The sequence below is a fragment of the Arvicanthis niloticus genome, chromosome 4, assembly GCF_011762505.2.
Source record: "Arvicanthis niloticus isolate mArvNil1 chromosome 4, mArvNil1.pat.X, whole genome shotgun sequence".
NCBI lineage: Eukaryota > Metazoa > Chordata > Mammalia > Rodentia > Muridae > Arvicanthis > Arvicanthis niloticus.
The window spans coordinates 122,956,430-122,975,653 of record NC_047661.1 but is presented as its reverse complement, the minus strand read 5'-3'; the positions used below and the strand labels follow the sequence as shown (position 1 = coordinate 122,975,653).

The 19,224-nt window shown below is 40.4% G+C and overlaps 1 protein-coding gene across 5 annotated transcripts in view; it reads right to left on the bottom strand.

The window, feature by feature from the left end:
• Ttll7 (tubulin tyrosine ligase like 7) overlaps nucleotides 1-19,224 on the bottom strand; it is a 124,339-nt gene that overhangs the window by 64,971 nt on the left and 40,144 nt on the right. For all 5 annotated transcript variants that reach the window (XM_076933356.1, XM_034500155.2, XM_076933354.1 and 2 more), the window contains 6 exons: nucleotides 16,961-17,082; nucleotides 15,978-16,045; nucleotides 12,167-12,325; nucleotides 9,730-9,946; nucleotides 4,146-4,310; nucleotides 758-916 (listed from right to left, as the gene is read on the bottom strand). In XM_076933356.1, coding sequence (XP_076789471.1) covers nucleotides 758-916; nucleotides 4,146-4,310; nucleotides 9,730-9,946; nucleotides 12,167-12,325; nucleotides 15,978-16,045; nucleotides 16,961-17,082 — 890 coding nt within the window. The remainder of the gene's footprint in view (nucleotides 1-757; nucleotides 917-4,145; nucleotides 4,311-9,729; nucleotides 9,947-12,166; nucleotides 12,326-15,977; nucleotides 16,046-16,960; nucleotides 17,083-19,224) is intronic.

Genomic DNA, 19,224 nt, shown 5'->3' with positions numbered 1-19,224 from the left:
TAACTCCTTCTCTGCTGTTTCCCTAACAGATGTCTACAAACAGTATGGAGTAGCCCTAAGGAGGCCGGATCCTTCTGTGATGCTGTATCAGGGGTCCTAGAGAGAACATCTGGATAGGAAAGTGCTAGACAAAGATTCTAGGGTGCCTCCTGAGTAACACAAATATAAACGTGACTGGGCAAGCCATAAGCAGAGGTAGGTTTTATATTCTTTACATTGTTCCATATGTTAAGTGACATTTTATAATAAAATTCATAATAACTAGAGGGTACAGGCAGCAAACCCAAAGACAATCAGTTTTCGGAAATATCAGATGGCCGTAAGGGAGACTGTATGTTCCCTGCAGTGTTAAGTACTGAATACTAAAAAGTGAATCAACTGGAGCCCCTCTCTCCATGGAGTGCTTAAAGACACAATAAAGACAGAGTCCAGAGGCGGTGCCCAACCAGAGGAGATATGAAATCCAGTGTTCATTGTCTAAGCCAACAGCAGCCAACAGCTCAGACTCAGCAAGCTCACATGTCAGCTCACTCTACATCAAAGTGAAGACATGATAGAAAATCGTATCGACTCATCCCAGGGAGTGTTCCAGCCCCCAGAATTTTCATTCACTCCCTCCCACATACTCCTTTCAGGCCTCATTCCAGCCAGTGAGCTGGGGACACCTGTGCCAAGTACACATTTGTAACACAGTTTTTAAATACACAAAGACTGCGATAGCTTGATTTGTTTTTACTCTTCTTAGAGAACACCTTACCTCCAGAAGCCATGGCTTGAGCTTTCTATCCAACAAGATGTCGAACCCCAGGACTTCGAAGCAGACACTTTCGCTCCCCGGGGGCTGACCAGGTCTGCACATCCGATATGCATGCAGGACATGAGGTTCTGCTACAATCAGAGTCTTTACCACCAACTCCTATTGAGATTGTGATGAAAGGCATGGAGATGCTTTATTTGGATGTAGTTTCATTTTCAAAAATGGCCTAGGGAAAACTAGCATCCTTGGTGACTTCATGGTATTCCGGCACAAACCCACAAGCTGCTCTTCCCTCGCTCCCAACTCCCAACTCTTCGACCACCTATCTCTCTGCCACACTCTCTGATTTTCTCTAGGAGGTGGCACTTCTTCCCACTGAGGCTCTGTGCTGTCCCATCTTCCTAGAGCATCTTCCTTTAGATTTGCATGCCATCCCAGACAGGCTTTCCAGAACCATACTCAAAGAACAGTCATGCCTGAAAATGCATCCTACTACCTAGAGCATGCAACCAATGGATGCTTTCATTTGTTTGAACAAGACCCGTGTACTTCTTCTTCTTCTTTTTTAACAATCCCAGTGTCTGTAACAGTGCCTGGCATTGGAGATGCTCAAAAGCATTTATAAACAATTACGTAAGAAAAAAAGGAGCATATGCTAGCCCTATACAAATGGAGAAGAGTTACAAGGAAGAAAAATTTGAGGAAGGGTACAGCATTCCCCAAATAGCCTTTATCTATGGCACTGGTTTGTACTCAGTAAAGGTTTCCCTGGGAACGGAATACATCTCAGCTATCAGTTCCCAGAACCCACACAGCAGCTGACAACCATCTAACTCCAGTTCCAGGGGATCCAATGCCCTCTTTTGACCTCCAGAGGCACCAGCCATATACAGTACACACACACACACACACACACACACACACACACACATACACACACACACACTCACTCACACACACAAACATTCAGGCAAAATACGCATACACATAAAATAAAAACAAGTATTTTGGAACTGCCTATCAATTTTTTTCCATGAGGAAACACACTGTGGACTACAGAAAAGCCAGTGATTTTTCTGGCTTCTGTTTACATTGGCTTCCTAACTCCTGCTGTCCAAGGACAGCCAATACAGAAAGCTGGTAAAGACCTTGACTCTCTGGGTCAGACATCACGGTATGTACCTGGCTCTTCTGCTTCTTATCTGGCAGTGCAAGCATGAAGAATGCTGCTTCAACTCTGTGTCTCATTTTCCCAAATGTAAACCACCAGAGGACTGAGTGGGAGCCCAGACACAAAGTCCACCACAATGCTCAGAGCCAACCTTTGCTAAGTCTTAGCTACGTAACCACTGTTCTACTGCTGGCCTCTTGTTTCTCAGGAATCCATCTCATGGCTCATGTCAAACATCCTACCTTTGGGTGGAAGCAGCTTCACAGGAGACGGGGAGAAGGGCATTAACCTCAGTGTTATCACCCTGAGACAGTGACCAGATCAATGTTGTTCAGAGTTCAATGACTGCATATACACTGCAGTTTAATAGTTATAATAATGTATTTGAAGTATTTTTAAAATATTCTCATCTAACGGATTATTCATAACCATTGTATGCATTCTAGCAAAGTATCCCAATTTGTAGAGATCATGAAGTGCGTCAGGGATTATGAGACTTACATTAGTATTTCAGGCTCACATCTAAAAATTATACCTCGGGATCTTAAAAGGAATTAATTTCCATACCCTCCAGTAGTCTTGCCGGAGCAATTTCATCTAACTCAGTTTGCCCAGAAACGTACAACTAAAACCAGAATCTAAAAAAGAGATCATGACCACTGTTCTCTGGCTGGTCCTTCACTCTTACATCCCTCACTAAGGCAGCCCAGTAGATTATATGTTTTCATGAGAATTCTCTCAAAGACCCAAACTCATATGGTAAAGGAGGAAAAACCAGGAATGTCAGAAGATGAGAGCCTGGAGTACGCTCTGAATTAATGATGGATGGATAAGTGGGTGGGTGGGGGGATGGATGGATGGATGATGGATGGATGATGGATGGATAAGTGGGTGGGTGGGTGGGGGGATGGATGGATGATGGATGGATGATGGATGGATAAGTGGGTGGGTGGGTGGGTGGGTGGATGGATGATGGATGATGGATGGACTGAATGAATGAGTTGACAGGTGGATGGATGGATGGATGGATGGATGGATGGATTAATGGATGGATGGATGATGGATGGATGGATGATGGATGGATGGATGGATGGATTAATGGATGGATGGATGATGGATGGATGGATGATGGATGGATGGATAGATGGAGGGATGGATGGATGGATGATGGACTGAATGAGTTGACCGATGGATGGATGGATGGATGGATGGATGGATGGATGGATGGATGGATAGATGGATGGATGGATAGATGGATAGGTGGGTGGGTAGATGAAATGATATATAAACAAGCAAAATCTTATCCTCAAAACTAATTCTACACTTATTTAAAATCAAAATTTTCCTGCTCTATCTCAGATATCACATGCCTTCTCCATTCCATTATTCCTGCAAACAGAGAGGCCCTAGAGCCTCCTCTGTATTATTGACAATCACTTTACCCCAGTGTTTACATTCTTGTTCCTCTTCCACCATGCATCACTTTAAGCTAGCCTTTCACCTCAACTACTTATAGGAGCTTCCCAAGTGTCTTCACTGCCTATCCTTTTGAGCGTTAAGGTTTGCTTTAATCCATTCTACACCAATTTGGAATGGCATCTTCCAGATTACATTTGATCATATTAATCATATCAATCTCCTGTGTTAAAAACTAAATGAGGTCAAGACAGCTCAATAGGTAAAGGCCCTTGCCACCTAGTTTGATCCTCAAATGTCTTCAAAGGGAACAATCAACTCCCTCACAAGTATCCTCTGATCTCACACATGCATGCACACACACACACACACACACACACACACACACACACACACACATATCCTAACACACACAAATAGAGAGCAGTTTTAAAACAAGCCTGAATAATCTCCAACCCTCGTCGATTTATGCCTTACTTTTTGGACACACACCATAGCATTAGGAATCTCCCATAGGCCAACCACAGCCCTATATGACACCCTATGCATCTCCTGGTCTTATAACTCCATGCCCTTGAATGTGGTTTTGTTCATTAAAATACCTTTCCCTAGAAATGAGGCTCTTAATTTCCAAGGCCTGTCACAAGGTCAGTTTTTTTTTTTTTTTTTTTTTTAAATAAACAAAACCAAATCTCTTCTGCTCAACCTCAGGTATTATACTCTTTTAAAAAAAATGTTTGTTGGTATTTAAATTCAATGCTAGTGTAATACATTTACAGTTACAGAATCCAATAATCTTACAGAAATATCACTCCAGAATTTAGTGACATCGTGTTGATTGGCCTGTAGGAATTCTGTAAACCACTTGATTGAACGTTTGCTGCCTTTGTCTTCAGTTTCATTGCGTTCAAAACGTTCATTGTGTTTGTTCACTGAGTAGTTGGTCAGATGCATGTATAACTGGGTCTGTAAGGAGGAAGAACAAAGTGTTACTTAAGACAGCCACAACCATGCGGTGTCACCGGAAAGAGAACCTCAAAGGCTTGATAAAAGTTAAAAGTTCTTAACCTCAGAGACAACCAGCATTGGTGGATAAAGCTTTTCCTAGAAGTCATGGGCTGATCAAAGAAAACCCTGGTGCTGAGGGTGCTGAGGGGACGTTGATCAATGAGAGCCAAGTGACCCCCTAAAACAATACAGGCAATTGTCACTGCCACTGAGTACCTGTCAATACTAGACATGACTGTGGAAGACACTGCATGCTCTGTTCAAAGGAAATAAAAGTAATCAAACTGCAACTGAGCTGACAGCTTCCGACCTGCTGGATCGTTTGCATAGTGATGTTGAAGGTACTGTGAGTGCTGAGGGATTAGAAACGTCATCAACACTCCCGTTGACGACTGGTAGACATGTGCCTACTGCTGCTATAGCAACAAGTCAGTAATGGGATAACCACATCCCGTTTGGACTCAGTCCATTACGCAGCAAGGAATCCATATCTGGTACTGTAAACCTTGTCTAATTGCCTTCAAAATAAGAATGTTTGTGCCCATAGGTGAGTTGTGCTGTTAGTTTTGATGAGAGAGGCTTCATTATGCAGTGGGCTTGCTAATGACAGAAACTTATAACTGGTCTAGGTGATAAGCTCACATGACAGCTGAGTGTTCAACTAGCTATAGAATATCTTCATCCCTCCCCATTGACGCTTAGTGGACATCATAGAAAAGGGGGGAAAAGAAGAACTTAAGAGCCGGAAAAGGGGTAGAATGTTGTAGAATGCTGTATTGTGAATAGACATGGACGCTGTGTCCATGAATTCAAAAAATCTGTAACTACTTGCACTAGACATGCAGAAGATTCGAATAATCAATGTCATAGAGGCCCCACTCACTTCATTGAGGGATTTATAGGAAGTAAGTTGCTGGTGATGAGAGAGAGAAACATTTTCTCCAGTGGCACAGACACTAGTAAGGTGCCTACGCTCCTGTAAACAAGCCCTTCCCCATGGCCCTGAAGGGAACCCAGTGAAACTAAAATAATAATAAAAAGACATGCAAGTATAAAAGAAGGCAGTTAGGAGAGGGTGGGAAAGAGAATGTGAGGACAAGAAAGGGCACTGGGGAAATATGATCAAAATATGTCATGTGCATACATGAAAATGTCATAATGACGTTCATTATAATATACAATTAATATATGCTAATTAAGAACATAAACCTCCGAACTGTACCAACCGATGATTTGGGCTGCTTAAATAATTTTTCCAGTGAAACAAAATGACACTTTTCCCTCAAGAGGGCCATGAATGTTAGTACTGCAGGATGACTTACTAATTATTTATTATATCTACAATCAAAATACCAACAAATGACATCACAGGCAGAAATTAAAGAGTAAAACTTGGCATCGCTGAGGAAAACTACTCCATTAACCTTCACTACCCACTTGTTTTCAGTGCTCGGCCCCATACTTTGCTTATTCAAATTTATCTGAGGAAGAAATTTTCTAAGAAACATTCTACATGTTTTAAAAACAATTTAAAAATGAAAGCATAAGGAAGCAGGGTACCCAAACACAGGATTATGAATGCATCTGTCCCTACAGTGCACCTGAGAGGGCACCTGGACCCCTGCTGGGCAGAGTACCTGGCATCAGCAGGCAGTCACTGCATATTTGATAAGGTTGCCTATATGCTGTTTACATATGTCTACTTATGTCTACATGCTGTCTACATCATCTCTACAGATATCTACATACTGTCTATAGATGTCTACATGTTGTCTACAGATGTCTATATGTTGTTTACATGTTTTCTACAGATGTCTATATGTTGTTTACATGTTTTCTACAGATGTCTACATGTTGTTTACATGCTGTCTACAGATGTCTACATGCTGTCTTACAGATGTCTACATGTTTACATGCTGTCTACAGCTGTCTAAAGGACAAGTGTGAGACAGAGCTGGCCCTCTTTATGGCATTTGTGTTTCAGACTTTTCATGTTGTTTAGCTGTTTTAAATGGAGCCTGTTTTGTTTGTTTGTTTGTTTGTTTGTTTGAATATTCTGTTCTGGAATACAGTCTCACTGGATGAAATTCATGATAATCTTGCCTCAGACTCAGGGGGTAGCACCACACCTCCTGTTTGTTGGCACTATTTTCTTTAAGTAAACTTGAAAAGAATCCAAAATCTAAAACTTCTCTTTACTCTCAGTAAATATCTAATGCTTCCCCACCAAGTTTGCATAAACATTAATAAAATCTATCTATAATTCCCATCCTTTCCCTAATCCTACTCCTCAAGATTGTTTTGAATAGAAAATTTTCATCACACTGAATATATGCACATATGTATACACACAAATATACATATAAGCATATTATATATATACTTATATATATATAATATAAATATATATGTATGTTAAATAAAATCTTTAAGGCAAATAAATGAAGACAGTCATTCCAGCTACTGTTTATTAACCTGTGTGCCTATTGCTACTGAAAATATTTCTTTTAAATCATTATGTGATATTTAAGGAACAACCACAGAAGAAAGTGCAGGAGGGACCCAGAAAAACATCAGGTATTAAATTGTGTAGCCATTCCCAACACTGAATGCTATCACAAAGTCTCATGTGGGTTGGCACATAGGAGACTTTCAAGGATGGACCAGTCACTACAGAGGGTGGGCATGTTGACACGTGTCTGTAATTCTAGCATTTAGAAGACAGAGACCAGAGAATCGGGAGCTCAAGTTTGTCTCTGGCTAAATAGTGAGTCTACAGCAACCAAAGCTACATGAGATGCTACCTCAAAAAAGAAAAAAAAGGAGAGAGAGAGAGAGAGAAATGAATGCTATATTTCAACATTTCAAATTTCTACCATAATCTTTGTCATGAACCAAATTATGCCCAATAATGCTCATAAATTCATTAATAAACATAATTAAGTGTACAATATAATTTCCTAGGGAAATACAAGATCTAATAAAAGATGTATATTCACTATTTTAAAAATTAGAAATTGAACTAAAATAAGCCATGCAATAGCATGCCATCCCAAACCACCAAAGAAACTGCTCTGACTTACATTTCATCAATTTAAAAATATTTTATATAATTGTACAATCAATTCCCACAATATTTTAAGTTTTTTTCTTCACACAACACCCTAAAGATTTAGTAATGGAATCATAGAGATGAGTGATGGATACCAGCATTTAAATAGACTTACCTTTTTCTACATATGTAAGGAACCAACAGGGACTTACATGTTTAAAAGCAACTATCAAAATAAGGCATGGAGGTTTACCTGTCCTCTCCTCAGCTCTCATTATGGTCCTCTAACCCAGTAAACTTACCATGAGTATATAGCTTAATATTTCAGAATAGAACCCCCTCAAGCCATATCCTGTCTAACATCATGAGACATCATCACCTTATACGTGTACGACACACTCTTACTCATTCCAATGATTTAGACTATAATCTACAAACTGACATGCCCCCAAACTTAGCACATAGATCAGATAGCTCACCTGTGAATAACCAAATCCTCTCAGAACAGATCCAGTTGAAGGTCAAGACCAAATATGTTAATTTTCCACAAAGCCTTCAGGAACTCCTGGAACTCCCATTCCATGGGAGTACAGCTCATTCCCCAACTGGGCAGGCCAAACACTCTGGAGTTTTCTTTTCATTTCCCTCATTCCACAGACCCAACCCATCACTCTACTGTAACATTGCTCTCTGCATTCCCTTCAGTCTATCTCAAATCTATGCCCTGATTTCAGAATCATCTCTCATCTCACATGGCCAGACTACAACTGTGTCTGGTCTCCCATACTCCCGGTCTCTTTTGTTGCCCCCTAGACTCTGTTTTCCCCTCATTTCTTACACTGCAAGGGATGGGCTTCTTAAGACTCCAGATTTGATTCATCCATTCAGTGTATCATCTAGAGCTGGATCCCCAAGTCTGAGAAAGTCCTTGACAACATCTGGAAAGATCTTGTTTCTGGGACTCGGTGCTCATCTGTGAGCAGACATCCTTTTTCTTGTCTATACTTTGGCCAGACTGAACTTGTCTGCTTCCTACAGACTTTTCCTCCCTACTTTTCTTTTCCTTAAACCTCTGTTCTGTGTGGTTCTCCCCACAGTCTGGAGCCTGGCTAGCTCATTCCTCAGTCTTCTTTTGCATTAGACTCCATCTGGGAAGATGGCCTACTATGCATTGCCGTAGCTCCCTCGATTTCAGGAATCCACTGACACTCGCCATCAGAAGTTCCTGTTTTCTACCCACCCCCACCCCCATAGACTGTGGCTGCTATGAAGTCACACACTGTGTTTTTGTTTCTCCCAAAACATCATAATGCTAGGGGGTCTCATACACTTCAAACGTTACTTTCTAAAAGTCAGAAACAAACCTTACAACCATAAATAAGACATTCCTTCATTCTAACGTACCTTTCCTAATGTTCTTAGAGTTCCCTCATTTCTTCCTCTCCAGGTATACAAAACTTTTAGTTTACTAATGGTAACAACTTTGAGGGTGAGCCACTATTTAATTTTGAAATGATCAATCTTACTAGAAGTGTAGGCATATGTTAGAAGAGAATAATACGGGACCTTTGGAAAGCTAAGAAACAATAGCATTGTGATTTTTCTTATATTCAGTACACTGGAAATATAAGATTAGAAGTTAACTACATTCTTAAGTATGAATGATAACTTACAATTCGGCATGTGTAAGCAATAAATTACAGTTTATTATCTTCATGGTGCATTATATTTGCGATTTTCATGAGTACTAATCGCTGTACAAAGGAAATATTACTGGAAAAAATACTTATGAAATGGTTCGGTTACTAGATCTCCAAATGCACGCAGGAGCTTTGAGTATTTTCCCCTTAACTTCACGAGTGGTCAATGCAGATTGAGAACCCTGCCTCCCTCTGCCACTGTGAAATAACCCCGGTGCTGATTAATTCCTGCCTTTATCTACATGTCTTCTTCCATGTTTCCATGTTCATATTATACCGCTTACATGAAGCTTTGTCAAATGTCAGCTCCTCGTGGGGGAGCTGGCCCTCGTGACTCCTGCACCTCACTATATTTCCCACACTGAACTGACTTTATTTGTAGTGCAGTCGTTTCTAAAGAGGGCACGGCATAGGGACGAAAGCTCAGAAACCAAACCAGGGAGACTGTCTCTTCCCAGTGAGCTAACCGGATGTTCCGTCCTGTCTTCCCATCACTGTCAGTGGGAAGCATACGATTCATTCAACCATCAGGACACGAAATGCCATGTTGTACAGCCCTTACACATAATAGACGATTTAAACATTGAACAAATGAACAATAACTAAGTTCTCTGTTGTCACTTACCAAGTTGGACTCATTTGGTGGGATGTACTTCTCAGTCCCCATTCGCACAAGCCCATCATGGTAGAGAAATATCTTTAATGGATCACAGGATGTAACCAAAATATAAATCCGTAAATCAAACTTGTAGCCTTCCATTAGGAAAGGCTTCTCAATGTATTCTTGAACTATCAAATGATCCTGAGATGGAATTTTATCCCCATTTCTTATCAATGAAATCCTAAGTTTAAAGAAAACAAATAAAAAAATAATTTGATATGGAAGTTGGGAGGCCAGGAAAAGAAAATGTCATCTATGTATTCAGGGAGAGAACAGCATTATAGAAAATTCCAGAATTCTGCCCTTCACAAGAGCAATGAGTCGGGTGGTGTCAGAAGCCAAATGAAAGCTTGCAACATCCAGAGAATATTTTACCATGGCAGGAGGAGGAGTGGAGGGGACAGGAAGGGAGGGAAACAGTTATAAGTTCTACTTTTGACATTTTAACTAATTCTGTTCCATTATTAAATCCCAGGTGAGCCATAGCCCTGTCAGCACCGGCTCCCAGCCTGGAGGCTGGGTCTAGAGTGGGCCAAGTGGACAGAGTCCTGTGCGTTTACATTGACCTGCCTTGGGCTCTCCAGACGCACTCAGCTTGCTTTGATTTGCCTAACACAAAATACCTGCAATAGAAGAAATTACTACATGATTTAAAGGAGATACAATAAAATAACTATTTACACAGAGGAGGGCAAAGTTATGAGGAAAGATTTAACAACATGAAATACAGCAAGCATGATATGGATACATAAAACAAAGAGCGAAATGACAGAAGAAAACTATTCTCTTTTAGTAACTAAGTCAAACGTCAACAGATTGGCTTGAGAAGTGTGGTTTGAGAAACGGGCTTTAAAAAATTGATCTAACTCCAGTGTCATCGAGAAAAGAACCCCTTTAGAGCTAGAAATGCAAAAGGTGGAGAGTGGAAATAGTGGGAAATGATGTTGCAAGTGAGAATACCATGGTATTCTCAGTTGCAGACAGCAAAACAAAAATGGCCACGACAGACAAGAGACAAGATGTGATTCTGTATGATAAGCAAATATTTCAAGAATATCAACCTTAGAAAGTATGTTCTTGATGAGCTACAAAATTTAGCAAGCAAAAAATGGTCAAAATGAAGAGGGAAATAGCTCAGCTATGGTAGTTACATGGCTCAGCTATGGTAGTTACATGGCTAGGCTATGGTAGTTACATGGCTAGGCTATGGTAGTTACATGGCTCGGCTATGGTAGTTACATGGCTCGGCTATGGTAGTTACATGGCTCGGCTATGGTAGTTACATGGTTCAGCTATGGCAACTGCAGTCTTCGGTAGCCCACCTTCAGTAACAGGACACTAGACAGAGCAGCAAGGACGTGGATCTAGTCAGCAGGTAAGGGAAGCCTCCTGTGCCCATTCACTGTGATGATATACCAAATAGTCCCACTCTAGAGAGAATGCCCTGTCCATGTTTCCCCGCTGTTTTCGCATTGCTAAAAAATGTCACTAATACTCATAAGCATTTACTAAACACAGAAACTGAGAACGGTGGCCCCACCCTCACCACTCCTCCAACTTCCTTTGCACTAATGGACAACAGGAAGCTAACACACTACTCATCAACTGGCACGAAGTCCCCTCTTGCTAACACACTTCTTAGCGTGTGCATGACCAAGCTGGAACATAATGTACGACTGAATCGGTGCATTGTGCTTACAAGTTAAATGTTTTCTTTAAAAAAAAAAAAACAAAAAACAAAACGAAAACAGCTAGCATATCCAAGGATCTCTTGCACTCTAGCATTTCACATTTTAAAAAAGTTCAAAAGACTCACATGGATTTTGATTTAAAAAAAAAAAAAAAAAAAGCCAACTTTCTCTTTAAAAGCACACTACATACACAAAGTGAACCAAAACTTTTATGTTGTGCATTCTATTACTGAATAAGCTGTCTGGTGTGTTAGCTTAAAATGTGTCCTGTGCAGCCTCTATCAGTTATCATGGCTACCAAAGGAAAACACTTTTACATTTCGCCTCAAGCGTTCTCATTAGGACAAGACAATTCTTTCTACTTTGTCCTCCAAGCTAATTTAGCTGTGCAGCAGCAACTTACCTTATTATCCAATATTACTGAAATTACTATAAGCATGCCTCGTGTTTGTAATAAATAAGGAAATAAACTTTCCCCTGGATGTTATCATTTCTTTAAAGTCTCACAAGTCTTGGTTGCTTTTTAATTGGATTACTAACGTCTTTGAGAAGATGTAGTCATAAAACCACAAAAGTTAAAAACGTAAACACGTGACAGTTAGAAATGTATTGCTTTTCCAGTTTGGTACTCAAGCATAAGTAATTGTGTGCACATCTTCTCTCATTTTACAATGTTTATATTTTCCAGGGGATAAAACAAATTAACCTACCCATGACCCATTGCACCATTAGCTGGTTTTATTATAAAAGTTTTCTGCTTCCGTTTCTTCTTCAATTCTTTCACATAGTTCTGGAATTGAGTATATTCAGAAGGGAAGATCCACGTTCGAGGAACAAATGTATAATCCATAGGCCGAGACTTGATCATTCTGTAAGTCGGAGGCAAGAGGAGACATAAATTCTATTCAAACTAAATAAATCTTATTTCTGTAACAGTTATACTATGAAGACTTGGATTTCTTTTTTTCTTTCATTTGTTCCTTTACTCGTGAAGAAAACGTATTAGACAATAGTCCAAACAAGATATCAGCTGAATAAAGAGACAAGAATTTCTGCCCCATTACACACTGACTTATGTTTTAATTCAATGGATACTTATTTGAGTGCGTGCTGCCCTGGGCCCTGAGGCACTAAGGTGAGGTAGCACCAGCTCTGCCTCCAGTGGAGTTACAGACAGGCTATGCTCACAAGGCAAAGACCGAAGACATGAAGGGCAGGCTGAACAAGTATCAGCACTAGCTAGCTCTCGTGGAGGGTCCAAGAAGAACATCATGTATACTACCATCTATTTATCCCTGGCGTGTCAGTCCTCTACATCATCACAGACAGCGATTCCTGACTTCTTTCTATGCCACTGCTTTGGAGTGTATCTACTGTTTTGAAAAAAACACCTAAATCTCCGAGTCCACAGTCTGTCCTCTGATTCTGTCGCACTCGCTACGATCATGCTGCTTATTTTGATTCATAACTTGATGGCACTGCTAAGTGTAAGACGTTTGTTTGCAGGGAAAGCGGAGGTGCTGGAGCTTGACCATAAGGCTCCCCATGTGCAGCTGTTCCACCACTGGGCACACTCACTGCCTTCTTTGTAGTTCCTATTTTAAAACGAGGCTCACTAGTTGCCCGGGCAGGCCTTGAACTCTCAATTCTACCGTCTCATCTTCCAAAGCAGCTAGGATTACAAATTTGTATGACAAGGCCCGAAAAAAAAAAATGTTTTCTTTTTGATTTATCCAAACCTTAAGTATTTTATGCTTATCAATAGATTCCCAATAGAAATGAAAATGAAGACTGATTTTTAAATATTATTCAAGATAATGTTTTCTTTTTAAACTTTACTAACTAAATATATGTGCACATTTTGTCTGTGCACCATGCATGTGTCTGGTGCCTGAATCGCCAGAAAGGGACATCGGACTGGAACTGGAGTTACAGATAGTTGTGAGCTGCCATGTGGGGGCTGGGACTCAAGCGTGGGTCCCTCTGGGAGAGCAGCCAGCAATCCTAACAGCATTTTTCTAGCCTTTAAGAAAATATTTTCAAACGAGACATTTTTTCTTCTAAATATGTAGTGACCATGATTATAGTCTGAAAATAAGGTTACTCAGATTAAAATACAACCACAGGAGACAGACAGCTAGACAGTCACATAGTTAATACATGCCAAGAACATTCCCAAAGATGTTTCATGTGTGTGTGTGTGTGTGTGTGTGTGTGTGTGTGTGTGTGTGTTGATGTATATATGTATGTGTGTTTGTGTATGTTTATGTGTGTGTGGTGTGATGTATGTGTGTGTGTTTGTGTATGTTTATTTGTATATGTGTGGTATGTGATGTGGTGTGTGATGTATGTGTGTGTGTGTGTGGTGTGGTATATGTTATGTATATATGGGGTGAACATGTGTGTGTGGTGTGGTGTGTTTGGGATGGTGGATGTGTGATATGAGTATATACATGTGTGGTATATGTTTGTGTGTGTATATATAGTGTATGTTTTGTGGTGCATGTGATGTGTTTGTGTGTGTACTGTGTGTGTGGTATGTGTGTGGTATGTGTGTGGTGTGTGCATATGTATGTAGTATGAATGTGTGTGGTGTATGTATATATATGTAGTATGTGTATAGTGCATGTGTATGTATGCGTGTGTGGATGTGTGTTTGTGGTGTATGTGTATGTATGGTGTTTATGTGTGCATAGTGTATGTTTGTGTGGTGTGTGTGTGTAGTATGTGTGTGGTATGTGTGAGGTGTGTGATATGTGTGTGGCTATAATGTGTATCTGTGGAATTGTGTGGTGTGTATTTTAAGTGTATGCTGTATGTGTGAGGTGTACAAAAGTGTGTGATGTGTGTGTGTGGTATTGTGGGGTATGTGTATAATGTGTGTGATGTATGTGTGGTGTATGTATATGGTATGTATGTGTATTTGTGTGTGTGGTGTATTGTGGAGTGTGTGTGGTGTGTGATGTATGTGTATATGTATGTGTGGTATATGTATGGGGTGTGTTTGGTGTGTGTGTGTATGCATGTTGAGCTGGGGTCAGTGGGACTCTTCAAATCCCCAAGAACCTAAGTAAATATTGAGGTTCAGCCATATATGCACTTAGAGCCCCAGTACTACAGGGAAGTGGAGGCAGGAGGATCACTGGAGCTACCCACAGCCCAGCTCCAGGTACAGTGAGACATTGTCTGCAGGAAGCAAGGCAGAGAGTGACAGAGGAGGATACACAACTTCCTCCTCTGGTCAGCAGGAGCATAAACCTGCGAACCCAAATATGTACACATCACAGTACACTGTCCCCTCCCCTCTCCTCCCTCCCCTCCCTCCCCACCCTTCCCCTTCCTTTTCACTTTCCTCTCTCTTTCCTGTGCATGTACATAAACATGGCACTATCACCATGAGTCAGGAAATAATATCATTTCCAACTGCATTTGCTCAATGTTTATTAATCCTGCAACAAGATAATCTCAATTCAAAAAAGGGACAATAATGACTAATTTGATACTTTGATTTTTTTAAAAATATATATATATATATAATTTGTGTTAATGTAGTTTTTGCTTTAATGCCTTTACAATCATTTATCATAATGTAACAATGACCCGAAATTAGGCTGAGTTAAGGCTTTTATTAGAGCAATAATCTTTAAAACTACCCATGTGGTACCTTTCTTTTACATATATGACTACATATCTTACTCAGCTCACCTACTTAAAAATGGTTAGTTTTTGAAGTATATAAGCTAGATATAAAATTATATGAATACAATCATAAACATACACATGAATAATATCAATATTTAATCTTTAATTATAGACATGGTCTATGATTCACTTTAATGAATACTACTTTTGTTCAAAAATACTGTTTGTCACTCAACATTCTCAAGCCAAAAAAAAAAAAAAACAAAAACAAAAAACCAAACTAAATCTAACCAACAGAAATATAAACTGCATAAAAATTCTACAGGTTTTTTTTTTCCAACAAAACATTTGAGCACCTGTCACCAGTTTTTCTCACGAAGGATGGTTGTTCTAGTTCCTGACCTCGGAGATGTATGCATAATCCTGACTGAGTATGCGTACATGTGACTAGGAGCATGTGTGTGTCCATCTAGGATAGTAAGTGTGATGTTTATGAGCCACTAAACACACATCATATAATGTAACAAATGTCTTCCCGTGAGCTTTAACCAGAAACTGAACATGTATCGGTCGTTTTGTTTCTAAAGAGCCATCAAGTTTTAATGAAGAGGGATCCTGAGATTCTGAAAACCAGCTGGGGTCCAGCCCCAATAGGAACTGTTGCATGACTCTGCAGGAAGTCACCTCTCTGGGCCTTAGTGACCCCCTGTGCAAAGTTGAAGTCTAGAATCAGGGAACCATCAAGACTGCTCTAGCTCTGAGTGTCTCTCTCCCATCTGATGAACATTCCACTGAATATAACCTCACACACAGAGTACCACCACAGCCACAGCATAGAGCTTGCTCAGGTCTTCTCTATTGTAAGAAAATGAAGATTACTTCGTCATATTTCTTGCTAAGAAATCCTTCCTACAGATCTCCCCCATTCCTGGAAAATGGTTGATTCTCTGAAAAATAAAAAGGTAAATATTAACATTTAATGAATCGGTGAATATACTTGTATACTGTAACTCAGTTAAACATATCCAAGACTTGTGTTCTAATAAATTGGAAATTATTAATACAAAGCATTTAAAATTAAATGGCTAGTGACTTGTGAAATTAAAAAATATGATAATCAGTGGGTAAAACTGTAAAATTTTGAACCAATCTGGAAAAGACCTTACAAAGGTAATAAAGCTCTAATGTTCTGTTGGGTACGTGACAATTGAGTATCCACACTGCTTTTAGAATACTAGATATAAATACAGTCATTGATAACATGGGACTTAAAAATATTTACTCCATCTGTTCTACTATGTATTCTTAGAATCTAAGCAATGAAGAGGATGAGGGGAAGGAAGGGTCAGGGAAGAAGAGGAGAGGGGGGAAAAGGGAGGGAGGGAAGGGAGAGAGGGAGGAAGAGAAGAAGGGGAAGGGAAAGGAGGGAGGGAAGGTAGCATACATCAATTGCTTTCGCTTTCTTGTGGGTTTTTCCATTTGCTTTCCATTTTTTGGAAACATGTTTGTATTGCACTATAGATGTAAGAGTCAGAATACATGGAGCTGATGCTCTAAGGTCTTTGTCCACCAAGACACAATCCACTCCGTGCCCTCATCTTCAGGTATACACAACTCAGAGCATCATCTTAGAATTGTTCCCTAGTGATCCATCCATCTTTAAAGAAATCAAACTAAAGGCTGAGTTTGGAAATGACTCGGGTTAAACACCAAGAGTCAGCACAGCTAGCAACGAGACAGGCTGTCCAGGGAACTCAGAACTAAAAGCTAATTTGTGAACAGATTAAGAAGCTGAATAACGAAAACCAAGAAGGAAGTGGTGTGACTTTCCCCGACGCTGACCGCTCGTAGTCAGTCCCCACCTGGTAGTTCTGCAGGTCTGTAATCTTCTCCTGCTGAACGGCAGCATCACACCAGATAAGATTGCTTGTCTCATCTTCATCAGGAGTTTTCATAAATCCCATCTCATCTATTACTAAACGAACTGAAAGGGAATGATTAAATCGAACCTGAGCCAGAACACCTTAAAGACATTCATAGTGGAAACGCGTGTGCATCTATCTATCTATCTATCTATCTATCTATCTATCTATCTACCTATATATATATATATTCCAGGTGTAGACTGCCTCACTCCTTACAGCATAAGCTCATTACTAGTGATGGCACTTTTCTCTAGGACCAAATTATTCTCCACAGAAGCTGGGAACTGAATTAGGTTGCACCAAAAAGCCTTAGTCATAGTCCTCTGCAATTTACCAAAACACAGCACTTGCAGACAGTTTAGAGAGTGACTTTGGTAAAAACACACAGACAGCTGATACAATTTTACACAGGGACATTCACCCTCAGGGCTCTCCCATGACCTGGGACATACCCTTGACCATCAGAACTGCCCTGTGCCTTTCACCCTCCAGTCACCAAGTCAGCTCTGTCTCCTCAGAGTATAAAGAACTTAAACTGAATTCACTGAGGGACTTGGAAACTACCTCTTTACTGCTCCCAACCCTGAGATCCCATTGAAAAACAATTAGTCTTGGGGTGTCCTTTTGACCACAAAACACATGTGCTTCTCTTTAGCCTAGATGTTATAGTTACTATATTGGCATTTTTCTTTCAACAGATTTTGAGTTTAAAATTAAGTAGAGCCATAGAGTTGAGGTAACCTCTGAGTTCCAGTGAATTCTGAGTCCTAAAAGAAAAGTGTATCTACATGCCAACGCTTCCAAGTTCCATTATTTATACCATGATCCACTAATATTTGAGAAGTGGTGTGAATTGTATGGCTTACTTAGATCAGGTGTAAAACTTATAATCAGGCATACCTGATCTCAAATCCTAGGGGCTCTTGGCTACTTGCTAGAGAAAGAACCACCTTTATTTGCAGTGATGCCTGGAATACAGAGATACCGAAAGAGGCCCTGGGACCATCTGTGGCGGTTTGAACATTCTTGGCCCAAAGGAAGTGGCATTATTAGGAAATGTGGTCTTATTGGAGGAAGTGTAGCCTTCTTAGAGGAAGTGTATCACTGTGGGGGTGGGGTTTGAGGCTTCTATGCTCAGGCTCCTCCCAGTGTAGAAGAGACCCTCCTCCTGGCTGCTAGCAGAAGGAGTCTCCTTCTGCCTACCTCTGGATCATGATGTAGAATTCAGTCCCTTTATAAGAGTGGCCTTGGTGATGGTGTCTCTTCACAGCCATGGACAAAATGGTCCTAAAACACCATTTAAATGAGGTCAGAGAGCTGCTTTCTAAGAGCAGCAGAATGGAGCCTGGAGTTATATTGATATCTTGTTTCATCAAGTACACACACAAGTACCACACACCTCATGCTGTGATGGCCTCCTCAGGGTTCTGCTGCCTGTGTGCAATTTGAACATATATAGGCCATGAAAGCAGTAGCAACAGAAGCGGGGCCTGCTGGATTCCTCCTCTACTAGGCTCACAGCAGACAAGAGTATAGATTGCTGTCTGTAAGCAGATGAGGGCAGGTGAGAGACAAGGCTAGCGCCTGTGACTGGGCAGTGGGAAAAGACGGTGGACTGAGAATTTTAGAGAGGAGTACAGAGAGACAGAGGGGCAGAGGGGGAGATCGAGACAAGAAGACAAGGTGGAACCTGTAGGAGGGGAAGAGGAGCCATATGTACTGGGGATTTCTTAGATAGATGATTAAATAATAAGTAGGGTGCGTTTGCCCCATCTAGGTGTGTACCTTGTGTTTATTATCAATTGAGTTTTGAGTTCTTTGTGTAGGCATTTTGTGGGTTGAGAATTTACTGATATAAATTTGACCGATAAATTACAAGCCTCTAGAGTTTTGATTTTACTGAGTTACGGGGACTTGTGACCGCTAACCACAATGGGGGATGTTTGGGAATATGAGCAGGATCCCCCATAAGAGAACAAGTTAGGCAGGAGACTCTGGTGGAGTTTGTGTGTATGTATATGTGTGTGTGTATATATACATATACATATACATATACATATACATATACATATACATATACATATGCATATACAATCATGCAACACAAGAGCAACAGGGACAGAAACCTACACAGGAGACACACAAACACATCTGAGCTTTAAGCGTTAACTGGTGACCCCGGTGATAAGATAAGGAGAGAT